Source organism: Pollicipes pollicipes, unplaced genomic scaffold (genome assembly GCF_011947565.3).
Source record: "Pollicipes pollicipes isolate AB1234 unplaced genomic scaffold, Ppol_2.1 Scaffold_7231;HRSCAF=8579_pilon_pilon_pilon, whole genome shotgun sequence".
Classification (NCBI taxonomy): domain Eukaryota; kingdom Metazoa; phylum Arthropoda; class Thecostraca; order Pollicipedomorpha; family Pollicipedidae; genus Pollicipes; species Pollicipes pollicipes.
In genome coordinates, this window is record NW_023597034.1 from 17,725,469 (window position 1) to 17,737,385 (window position 11,917).

Sequence of the window (11,917 nt, forward strand, 5' to 3'; positions counted from 1 at the left end):
ACAGCAACTGGGTCTGGCCGCCCGAGTAGGATATTGTGTCACTACTACAGTAAGACTCGCTTGGCTTGCGCTATTGCACGAAGAGTCTTAACCCTTTGCATGATCCAACACCCTATCATAGGCAGGTCCTGGGGGGGGGGGGGGCACGGGGCCATGCCCCCCCCCAAAATGACCCCAAACAAAACATGGAGAGTGTGTTTTGCCCCCCCCCCCAAAACAAAACATTCCCAGAACTTCATAAAAGTTTCGTCTACTTACCGTCTGTTTTAACTTGAATGTTTTAACTGTTCTGTTTTAGCTTCTGTTTAAGATTCAAAAGCATTTCGTTGTTTGAATGGTGTCCCTACTAGGTACTCGCGAGAGGCACCATGCACTGGACCTCGGATCCCCCACAAGTCAGGTGGCGACAAACTGTTGCCTCCCCCCCCCAAAAAAAAACTCCAGGCTAGACCCGCCCCCGCACCCTACGTCACATGGTAGTAGGCACAGGTAAGTCAAGCGCTTTAGTCGCACTTGTTCTGGCTGGACAGAAAGCAATCAATTTTCTTGGTGCAGGCCCCAAAACGCATACAACACCATTGCATCTGAACGAGAGAAATGGTGTCGTGTGAGCCGAAAGCATGGAAATTTACACCCTTTACTAGCATCAAGGCAAGGCTTGGCTACTTGTGCCTCCCGCTCAGCTTCCTGGCAGCAAAGTTGTACTACTGCCCGGAAAGAATCGAATTTGTACGCACCAAGTCTCCCCAACGCCTTAATCACCGCACTATCGATTGCTCCCGGCATGCCTGCGCAGGACCACCGAGCGCTTCTGAACTTCTGATGGATTCAGACATACTCACAAGGCCACATCAGGTGCGCGGCACTCCTTGCCGGGATCAGAACAGCGTCAAAAGAGCACTTCAACAGGCTTTGCGTGTGGCGGACAGCACAAGCTGGCGAAGCTTTCGGCATCAAGCCGGACTCTCGTCTGCCGCTTTGAACCAACAATCCGCATAAGCTGAGGCGTGCTGCAGCTGAACCACCGCGCTAGCGCGCCACCGCCTTCACATCCGCGTCACTTCTGCGGATCGGTGCCGAGGCGCGCTCGAGTGCCATGCCCGGGAAGCGTCCGCCGAGCCGGCGGCGCGGGGCTCGGCGCGGTCCGAGCATGAGCCCCGGGCACCAGAAGCGGCCCAGCAGCGCCGCGGAGCGCAGGCCGCGCAGGGCGAGCGTGCCGCCGATCGGAGCCGGCCTCGACCGAGGCCTCGCCACCGGCGGCGCGCTCCGCCGCTCTCCAGCAGGCCGCGTCAGCCGCCGGCGGCGGCGACGGCGCGGCGGCCATGGCGAACGCGGCGCGCGTGATCGGCGGCCTGGTCGTGTCGGTCAACTCGGCCGTGCCCGTGATGGCGATCGTCAGCTCGCGGCGGCTGCGCGCCCGCGCCATGTACCAGACGATCGCCAACCACGCGGCGGCGGAGACGCTGATGGGCCTGCTGATGAGCCTGTCCGGCATTCCGCTGCTTCTCGGCGTGCGCGTGCCCACGGCGCTGTGCAGCACCTTCTTCGCGCTCGTGCCGTCCATGGTGACGGCATCGATGGTGGCGCTGACCTGCCTCTGCCTGGAACGCTACGTGGCCGTCATCCACGGCCTGCGCTACTTCCAGGTGCTGAGCAGCCGGCGGCGCAGGCTGCTGCTGCTGCTGCCGTGGGTGGGCGCCGCGCTGGCCTGCGCCTACTGCGTCGGTGTGCTCACGCAGGCCGACGCCAGCCACGATTGCCGGCTGGAGGACGTGCCCAAGGTCATCTTCCTGGTGCTGGACTCGGTCGACCTGCTGCTCTGCCTCGTTATCATGGCCATCAATACGATGGTGGGTCTGCAGGCGGTACGGCATCGGCGGGATATTCAGCGGCAGCGCCGCGAGGCCGGCGCCGCCGCCGCCCGCCACATGGACAAGTATCGAAGCTACAAGGCTATCCTCGGCGTCGTCAGCTTCTACACGCTCTTCCTCGTGCCGAACGACATCTCGTCCGTCATCACCTTCTTCAGGGACGACCCGCACCTGCAGAACATCAAGAGTTTCGCCATGTTCATGCGGAGGAATTTGTTCATCCTGGACGGCTGGATGTTCGGCTTCTTTTGCGCGGACCTGAAGGACCGGTACCGCCAACTGTTCTGCGGCGCCTGCTGCAGCCGAACGCCGGTGGAAGCGCTGCCGGCTCGCCCGGTGCCGCGCGAGGCCGGGCCCGCGTCGCCGCCACCGCCGCGCCATACCTCACCACCACCGCGCCGGAGTGCGCCGCCCACAGTCTCAGCCGCCGTGTCCGCCGCTCAGGCAGGACTGCCACCCCTCGCGGCTGTGGAAGGGTAGTCCGCTCCAGCTGAAAACACCCACGTGAACGCCTCACAAACTTGGCTCCCCTCGGCGCCGCTGAACTGGTCGCCGGTTTTCGGTGAGACAGCGTCTCTGCGCAGTCTTAACCAGCCGAACTCGGGCTGGTCGTTGACGCTTAGTGAAGCGTCGTCACACCGTAACCCTAGTCAGCACCGTACTCAGCGCCAGCCACGCTGTGCCGGGACCCCGCCTGGTGGAGTGGTGTCCTTGGCTAAGTCCCTCCGGTGTCAGGGTAGGATGGCACGTCTCGATGTGAACCATGGTCGAGGATCTGCGCCGGCGGCAGAGTGGGTGCGTCGCTCTCCAATGCGAGGCGGATCGACTGCCGTTAAGCACATGTTGATAGGAAATACAGCGTGTGAGAGTCAAAGGGAAGGCTGAGAGCGGAGGGGAATTCAAGAACAGGAGATGAGACGTGACATGTGGATGTCATGGGGTGCACTCGGTCCCGGGTCATGGAAGCCGACTCAATACGACATGGCTGACGTCCGAGACCGGAACGATTTCGTAGCCGATTTGTGTTTCGGGGGGAATCGTGGGACAGCAAAAGCGCATGTCATGTTACACATTTATTGACAAAATTGCATTGCACTGAAAATACATGATCAACCGCCCAAACAACCCAGAATAATAATCGCGGAAAAAGCACCACATCACGGTTTATACCTACTTGGTAATGACCATCACCTTTTTAGTCGGCAGTGATTGCAGACGACGAAATACGCTTTGTCTACATTTCAACACCAGATGTCACAGTGTAGGACAATACGACGGCGCCAGTGGACGGTAGGCCGACTGCTGCGACTGTGCCGCCTCAGGTCAACGTATTTTCCAGGTTCACCAGGTTGAAGACGCATTTCGGCCGCATGATACGTGGGTCTTCGTGACGAAACATGACGGGGACTTAACTGCAGTTGACTGAGGGCGCATGCTAACCGCAGGTGGGGAAAATCTGAAAAATAAAACCGTTCGCACGAGCACGCAACTCGATTATGACAGGCTCGGCATCATGGTAGACAAACAGCGATCCTACCAGACGGCACGTTGGTGCGATAAAACGCCGTCTCCAGCAACGATTCAAAGGCGTGCGCCATCTGACCCATGCGTCCCATTACACGTGGGGCATCGGCTGCCTCCCGTTCCCGTTGCATCACCAAACGTTCACCATCACAATCTGTTGCCAACCTTAAGGTAACACCTTAGACAGGAGCAGCCAAACAGATAGACAAGCCAAAACGCGCACTCCGTGTTTCCTTCTGTTGCTCACAGGTACAGCCACCGGTCCTTCGCGTGCAGCCGTACATCTGCAGCCTGATGGGCCAAGACCGGCCGAGACCACCTGCGCAGCTCGCTGTTAAACACACCCAGTTTTCCAGGCGCGACCGCGCTCGTGCTGCAGGCACTGTCCAGTCCCGTCTACGCGTGTCGTCAATGGGACGGAATAGCGCCGACTGCGACAGGAAGTGTTATCGACCGCAGGGCAGACGGCACAGCCGGTCCTCGCCCGTCACCCTGACCGGAAGGCGGACCCCCGACCTCGGCTACTTCCTCCAACCAGCGCGCGCCACTGCCACCGCGAGGGATTCCCAGACCTGGGTCACCTCCTCCTGTCACCTCACTGTCACCCTGACTTGCGCACGTCCCAGATCCGGTCCCATCCCCCTCTTCCGGCAGCCAGAGACGCGGCACGGTACGCGATCTGTCTGTGACGTCACGCCCTGGCGTCCTACCTCGACGTCAGTCCGCCGGCGCCGGTCGGGATCCGTCGCCTCAGCTGGGCCGGCTCGACCACGTCCCCCCCCCCCCCCCACGTTCCCGCTCAGGATTTCTGTGATGTCTCGGGCGTCAGCGATATGAGCGAGTTGCTGTTCTCCACCAGGTCGGCGAGCGAGACGCGGCCACGCTGGCGGATGAACTTGGCCACCGCCTCCAGCTCCGACGTCGGGATGTAGATGAACTTGCCCCTGTCGTCGATGACGCCTGCACGCGGCGGAGGCGAGGTCACCGTCAGGGCAGCGCCACATGACCAACACCTTCACGGCGACGGCACACGGATGAATGCGTGTCACGTGATTACGAATTAAGAGTACGACATCTTGCGTACGACACCCAACCAAACCCGCCTGAACACGTGTGCACAGTTTCTGTGCTTTCACCTGGCTCACAGGGTCTCTCTCCCAAACATGGCCTGGATGCCGAGCACACGCAGCCTGCGTGGCAGATGAGAGCGGCCAGGACATCTCAGACGACAATCGGGAACGATACAGAGTTGTAGTGAGCATGCGGAATCGGACGCAGGCCTGCAGGTTTTGTTTCAATGGCCCACGAAAATGTAGGCCGCAGGTTGTCTTGACCTTTTATTTTGGCTATTTTCGTGTCAGGTCACCGACTCTTGACTTCATTTTCAAACAAGCCACACAAATTTCGCTCAGTTAACACCTTACCATTATGTAAAAAATTGTCGAATGACTCCGCCACTTAATCCCTAAAAACTTAGACGGCAACTGTAAAATATATGACGAAGTGTTTTCTAAAGAAAATATAGCACCCGAAGATAGAGGACAAGTCCTACTTAGCCGTTCACCTGGTCTTTAAAAAGCACTCGACTGTCAACAGATGCAGTATCGTACAAACAGTTTAAATGAATGGTATTAGAGGATTTGTTTCCAAAGAATAGATTCCCTCCAATGTTTACTATTACCAATACCGCTACGAGCTGCCTGACAGGTCGTCGCCTGCTGAATACACCCACCTGACAGCGTGCCGTCCGACATCAGCGTCTGCAGCCGATCAATGGCGTCTTGCGTCTTCAGACCAAACTGGGCGCCCAGGTCCTCCAAGAGCACCACCTTCACGCTCTGAGAGCAACGCGGTAGTGCAATTAAAACGAGTGTGACACATTTCTATGAGCTTTTAAACTGAAAGAGTCACCTTGAAAACCATTCGGTGCAGTTCAAAGCCCTGTCCTTCTTAAGACCTAAACCCCTTAAGTTTCTGATTTATACACCCACGAAGATGGGGAGGCTTTTTCGGGAGAACATTTCAAGGTCACCTGGACATTCATAACGTCACACACACACGCACGCACGCACGCACGCACGCACACACACACACACACACACACACACACACACACACACACACACACACACACACACACACACACACACACACACACACACACACACACACACATATATGTATATGTATATATATATATATATATATATATATATATATATATATCAAGGTGATAATATATATATATATATATATATATATATATATACATATATATATATAATCATAATAATATATACACATATATATATAATCATAATAATATCACCTTGATATATATATATATATATATATATATATATATATATATATATATATATATATATATATATATATATATATATATATGGTGATAGCGATGCCAAAATGTTCTCTGGAAATCGAAGCATACATAAGTCATGGCACATGCTAGGGGATGGGGGAACCAACGCGTGCTGGATTTCGGTGCAAGCAAGGCTACTAGAGAAGGCTGCGCAGACGTGACGGCGCCATGGGACTGAAGTTTGGTAGCCGTAGTATGGTTTTCTGATACTACGCAAAGGCTGGTAGATACTAATAACTAATGGCCTGGCCCATGAACTGAGTAACCACCCTGTTCTACATCTTCATTTCAATGGTATGTCAATAGGTATTGTCAATTTTGCATTCAAAACCTTCTTGAGACAAATCAGTGCTACGATCTGCTTTTTAAAAAATAGATCGTTCTAGACCACGTTTTCTAGATTCGGTGCTCGCGCCACAATCGTTGCAGTCAACGTGCCTGAACATTTATATGTACCACTCCATAATGAAAATATACGTTTATCCGTACATAATTGGATATCATGTCTAATGTTCACATTTAAGTTATAAACGGGCAATAATTGTCCATTTATATTAGTAATCCAGTACCTAGATGGAGTGAGATGTGAAAATAAAATAATGTGAGGAGGGCAGCTGCCAAAAATTTCACTGTTTCTTTACTATGGTCTTGCTAGTCGTTAGTTAACCTGCAGATCCATAACGTCGGATGGGCTAGGTGAAAAAGGTAAGAAGGGAAAAATACCGAATAACCTCATATATCCCCAACACTATTTCTCAGCTGAGATACGGACCACCACTCTTTGACTGGCAGAAACTGCAAAACCTGCCAGAAATCGTCCCATTTTACAGGAAAATCTGCTGTCTTGAACTAAAGTAGCGCGCTCTGCATTTACGCCTCCCGGGGTTCACCTCTCACCGCCTCCACTAGGGCAAGCTAACCCTGTATCCACCCCGGCCACGCCCCTCACAAGGCTACAGGATGTGCATTTTAACTTTTCAATGCGCGTTCCAGAGTGCTGCAAGCCCGCCTGGGCCGCCATTTCTCATCTCCACGCTATGCTGTTGTATGTTGTACTCTTTGACACACACTGTTTCTAAGCATTTCCGGCTACACTTCTCTGGGATAAATCGCTGGTGAATGGGTGAATGGGTTACCCTATCTCCCTGCCGGGGCAGACTGGTAGCGCATATCAGCAATAATCTTGTGGCTCTGTTGCAAAACAATGTCATTTCCCAGCTGAAAATGCTTCATTGAATGTGTTAGGTCAAAAAAATAGGTTTATGGAAATATCTATGTTTAAACCAGCCCGCAAAAAAACAGCGTTTTCACGCGGCCGTAGCATTGGTGCTATATGACTTAGTCCCATGACATCACAGCATCGCTACACAGAATGCAGTAATGCGGGGGCTTGGGCACAACAAGCTATCATACACATCATAAAACGTCGATTTCAGTTCTGTTAGAGCTCTTATCAGCCTCGCCGATTAGCAGCGGCGGCGCGCCAATCCACACTCGCCCTGGTGCGCGAGGGCGCCTCCGCCAAACCGTCCGAACGCTAGGCGGCTTGGCCCGCCAGCCAAAGGCCTACCTTGATGTAGTTGATGAACTCCTGCAGTTTGCTCTCCTTCTCGTCCTCGAGCTCTTCGTCGAAGCCCTCCTCGTCCACACCGAAGGCCTCCTTCAGCTTGATGTACTCTTCGTGTTCCTGCCGCTCGCGCTCCTCGCGCGCCAGCCGCTCCGCCTCCTCACGCGCCTGCTCCTGCTCCTCCTCGAGCTTCTCCTGCTCCCTGCGCTCCTGTTCATCCTGCTCCTGGCGCTTCTTTCGTTCCTCGCGCTCCTTCTCTTCCGCCTGGGGTTCGGCCAAACGTCATCCCGCTAGGAACGGTCCAGGCGAACTCATTGCCTGATTCGTTACAGAAAATTCGGTTGTAACGACGAAATAAATACATCAGCTCTAGTGTGGTTCTTACGGCAACCCCCTTACTGCAAACATAGATGACAGAACGAGCTTGGCGAAGATGGAGTGGCCGTGCTGAAAAACGCAACAGCCGGCGAAGCAGCGGGGTCCAAGTAACAAGACGCAAAGCAAAGCTGTTACACCTGAACATGGTGGCTATGCGCCTTTTGGCACGGATGCGAAGAGCATGCTTCTCACCTCTCTCTGTGCCTTTTTCTCTGCCTTCGCCTCGAGCTTGGCCAGCTTCTTTTTCCCGACTTTACCCTCGGGCGCATCGATCGGGTCGCGGGCGCCGCCGTCCGAGTCCTCTGACTCCTCCCCTGCTGCGGAAGTGCGGACGGGACCGTAACACCACCACAATCGGGGCGGGAACACAGAGATCAGAAAGCAACGACAAGGACGGGGCTTCTGAAGCTCTTGCTCCACGAAGGTTTTGTTCTTGAAAAGGGATGCTTGCAGCCGAGAAAATGGAGGCAGAGTAGCTTTATTAGTAAGTTTTTAGTTTCCCACGTTTCCTATAACAAACATATATTTTAGGACATATTGGCTTCAGGGAATATCTCACGGTTTTCATTATTTCTCATCTCGAAAAAACAATTGGCATTGCCACAATGGTCTGTTTGTGAGAGCGTCGATTACGGTCAAACAGCAGTTGGCGGATGTCATGATCACAAAGCGTGCTCAGGTCTGCCTGCTATGCATCTTCAAAAAACGTTCAAACCCCACCAATAATAACAGGATTGCATCGCGCAAACATTTGAAACGCTCGCAAGCATTGCAAGCAACATTACAATACAAATTTGGTGGACCATAACAGCAAGCTTTCAAATAACATAAATGAGAGGGAGAAAACAACATTAAGATATGACGAGCAAGCATAAGTGTGCAATACGAATGTCACACCACAGCCAGATGACGGTATTAATCATGCAGCAAACTCCCTAGGCAGTCAGCCCACTGTTTCAAGACGTACCGCCCATCCTCATGCGGTTACGGTTGCGTGCCGTGGCCGCCCGTCGCGCCGGCTGCACCACAGCGCCAGCGCCCCTCGCGTCCGTGTCGCGAACTCGAGCTCCATGGCCAGGTGGCTCTGCTGGGCAAAGGGGGGCATCCTCACAGAATCTGATCAGGCATCATGACAGGTTGCTTGAGCATTGGCAGGAGCAGACTCTTAGTTGAATTTGCTCCAAGAGGATGTGACTCTGTTCCTGATCCATAGTTAGTCCTGACAATAACTAAAAATGCTGTCCTGCAGTTTAATATTAAGTCCCTGGTATGCATGGTCCAGATTTCTAAAAACCATCTATAGCAAAGCTTGTGTGAGTGGCACAGATTAATAATGCATGGCCTAGTTTATTGGTTGCATGGTGCCCATAAATATAATAAATGTAGTCACAATGTGTTAGGGGAATAGAAACACCTAAAAATAAGTGAGCCAAAGGGTTTTAAAATATATTTGTTCCCATAGCTTATCATAAAGCTGATGTCCAGCAATGGCAAAAGAGAAACACAGGCTTCCTGGCTATGCATAGCACACATTTACCATGGTCAAAAATTAAGTTATAAAAAGTCAAAACCTTCTTGGCTCTGGAATTGTGAAATAATGATTTTATGTTCAGATTTCAAACACAAAAAAATCTAAAACATTTGAGATTTTGCTAGCTTTGTCTTCATCTTCTTTTGATTTACCACCCCATGGACTGTGCCTGTCAATAATTTAGAAAAAACATAATTAAGAGGAAACTCAATAAAAACTTATTGTAGCTTTTTAGTTAAATGAATATGTTTTTAGAAATCAGTTCTGCAGGGAAATTTCCCTGGTGCTTTCATAGTGGCATGCGACTGTGTCTCATAAGCACATTTGGGTAAATACTCTGGCACCAATGAGCCACTATTCAAGAGCTTACACACATCACCTTCTCAAATCAATGTATGTAACATACATTCACATCTCAACTATCCGTGTTCAATTTCACACACTACATAGTCAGTCAGGCCAGTGGGCACTGGCCTTCCTATTTAATCTTATTAGTTCATCACCCTTACAGGAAATACTGAAAAACCCTTCCAGCTACCCCAAACAAGGTGAGTTATGAAAAGCAAAACTTGCTAATTAAATTAAGGTGTATTGGAATTGAGACAGCATTTAAGCACTTCTTACATGTAGCAGCACTAAGACAAACCACCGCATTCAGCATGACAGAAGTAAATGTGGTCCCTAACACATGGTTGATGGCAGATGCATATTCAGCTTCTTTAAAGTTATACATGTAAGTATTGTTGATGAACACAAATGAACATAATTGGTATCAAATTTGCTGTAACTGCATGCCTTGACCAATACAACTCACTAAACCACAGAATGGTGTTCTCCCGAAAACTAGGGTATTTTTCGCTAGGGGTTCCTTGAACTCTTTTGCCTTGCTTGCCTCCCACAAAATATACACGCAACATAACAAGAAACGAGCTTACCTGTTTGTCTTGACTTGATCAACGCCAAAATGAAGATGAGGATGGTCAGAAGCGGAGCAAGCACAAGTAAGATACTTAGGGGATTCATAGTAAACAAAATATGGTGCCGTTTACTTAGCGCCCTGGGATTTTGCCACTACGTGTACGTCCCTGCCGCTGACGTCGTTCCCCAAAAACAGCTGCCGCCGCTGCGACCAAAAATTTGCTGTCGAAACATGTACGCCACTTTCCTTTTCACTCAGGGCAACCAAATTATTGTACCCCAAGACATCCTAGTATATAGCCGTAAAACTGTTTTTTTTTTACAATGCCCTGCATGTCTATGTTTGTGATGCACAAACGCTTCCTTTTCCACCATGGAGACTATACGGCCTTTGTGGAGAACCTCGTTCAATGGTCATTGCCCATCTGTAATGTCTCCATCGCGTGAATTCTATGTTTTCCTGCATAGCATGCGTGACGACGATCGCGAAATAAAAATGTATTCCTTCTCGTCTCTTCCTGCTCGTCGACAGGAGGGAAGCAGAATTTCAATAAAGTGGAGACCATGTGACTTGCTGTAGAAAATTGTGAATTAAGTTTATCTAGTAGAACCTCACTTCACATATTGCTATCTCCTCAGCTTTGAATCGGAATATATTACTTGCCATCAACAACCACTGTGTCGCAATATTTTCATATTTGCTGCGACGAGCCCCAGACGTTCAATTGCGATCCTATCAGTGAACCAAGGCATGATGAGACTTGGACCACGTTCGAAGCGTCATGTTTGAGTTTCAATCCCAAATACGGGTTCATAATGTAAGCAGACCTGTTCTGTTCTGACCTCTAAGAAGTCCATGAAAGATGTATAATGCGGTTCCTGCTATCAATAAATTTGAAAAGAGCACCGGAAACTATCACATACAGTAAGCCCTACAGTAATAAAACAGGTTGGTTTTGACCTTGGTCTGACCTTCATATCTGAGCTTAAGTCAACGTAATTCTCTCATCCAATAGCTGTGTTGCTGAAGAAAGCATCTCAGAGATGTATCGCTTCGTGTAACACTCCGTTGTTGCATCAGACTGAATGATTCCTTAGAAATTGGCCGCTGAAACCATGGCCTGGCTTTGACCTGTCATAGGCCAGCGACCTTACAACATAAATCTAAATTTTTGATTCCAGACGATCCGCTTTTCAGTTGTGTATAACGATAGCAAATTTGGCGCTGCTACAACTACGCCGTTCGGAAACCATTTTGGAAAAACCTTCGGGGCGATCAATTTGACCTCCACCCGAGCGCGTGTCAATATCGGACCAGCATATTGAAGTCCAGTGACGCTGCCCGGTCCAGGGCTTCCCGGGACACTAGCTCATTATAGTACTTCAGATATTTTATTAGAAGAAGGCTTGAGCACTTGTCTGTTGTTAACGCAAAACCTTCGTTCGCATAGCTCTTCACGTTTGGCATTTGTAGCCACATTGACACGTCACGCATTCTATTCTACATTCTACGGCTTTGCCAATCGTTTGTTTATTCCAGGCATCTAAGCCATATAAAACTGTTTAACCATGACAAAACAACTTGTGAATTTTAATATCTCGGTTTTGGTGCCCATGGCCTGAACCATGCTCACTTGTACAACATTGGGTTCCATCTCAAGGAATACTTGCAGGTGTTTGGCTTCAGAAATCTCCCGTGCAACTGCATGGCCTTGAACATCTAAGGGCCCCATGACGCATTCAGG

The 11,917-nt window shown here is 50.6% G+C and overlaps 1 protein-coding gene across 3 annotated transcripts; it reads right to left on the reverse strand.

Moving 5' to 3' along the window:
* Nucleotides 1-2,931: 2,931 nt before the first annotated feature.
* Ddrgk1 (DDRGK domain containing 1) lies at nt 2,932-10,390 on the reverse strand. 3 transcript variants are annotated; one of them, XM_037233969.1, is made up of 6 exons: nt 10,190-10,390; nt 8,691-8,807; nt 7,916-8,040; nt 7,349-7,609; nt 5,128-5,233; nt 2,932-4,355 (listed from the first exon to the last, which is right to left on the reverse strand). In XM_037233969.1, the coding sequence occupies exons 1-6, from the start codon at nt 10,275-10,277 to the stop codon at nt 4,195-4,197; spliced, it is 858 nt and encodes a 285-aa protein (XP_037089864.1). In that variant the 5' UTR covers nt 10,278-10,390; the 3' UTR covers nt 2,932-4,194. The 3 variants fall into 3 exon arrangements, with proteins under 3 accessions (XP_037089864.1, XP_037089865.1, XP_037089863.1); XM_037233970.1 differs by having other exon boundaries at nt 7,916-8,037; nt 8,691-8,810; XM_037233968.1 differs by having other exon boundaries at nt 8,691-8,810.
* Nucleotides 10,391-11,917: the final 1,527 nt, after the last annotated feature.

Excerpts from the sequence above, each read along its gene's own strand:
- Ddrgk1 (XM_037233968.1), bottom strand. The coding sequence starts at position 10,277 with ATGAATCCCCTAAGTATCTTACTTGTGCTTGCTCCGCTTCTGACCATC. Across the intron at positions 7,610-7,915 it reads AGAAAAAGGCACAGAGAGAG|GCGGAAGAGAAGGAGCGCGA; the intron begins GTGAGAAGCATG and ends GCCGAACCCCAG. Across the intron at positions 4,356-5,127 it reads GTCGGACGGCACGCTGTCAG|GCGTCATCGACGACAGGGGC; the intron begins GTGGGTGTATTC and ends CGCCGCGTGCAG.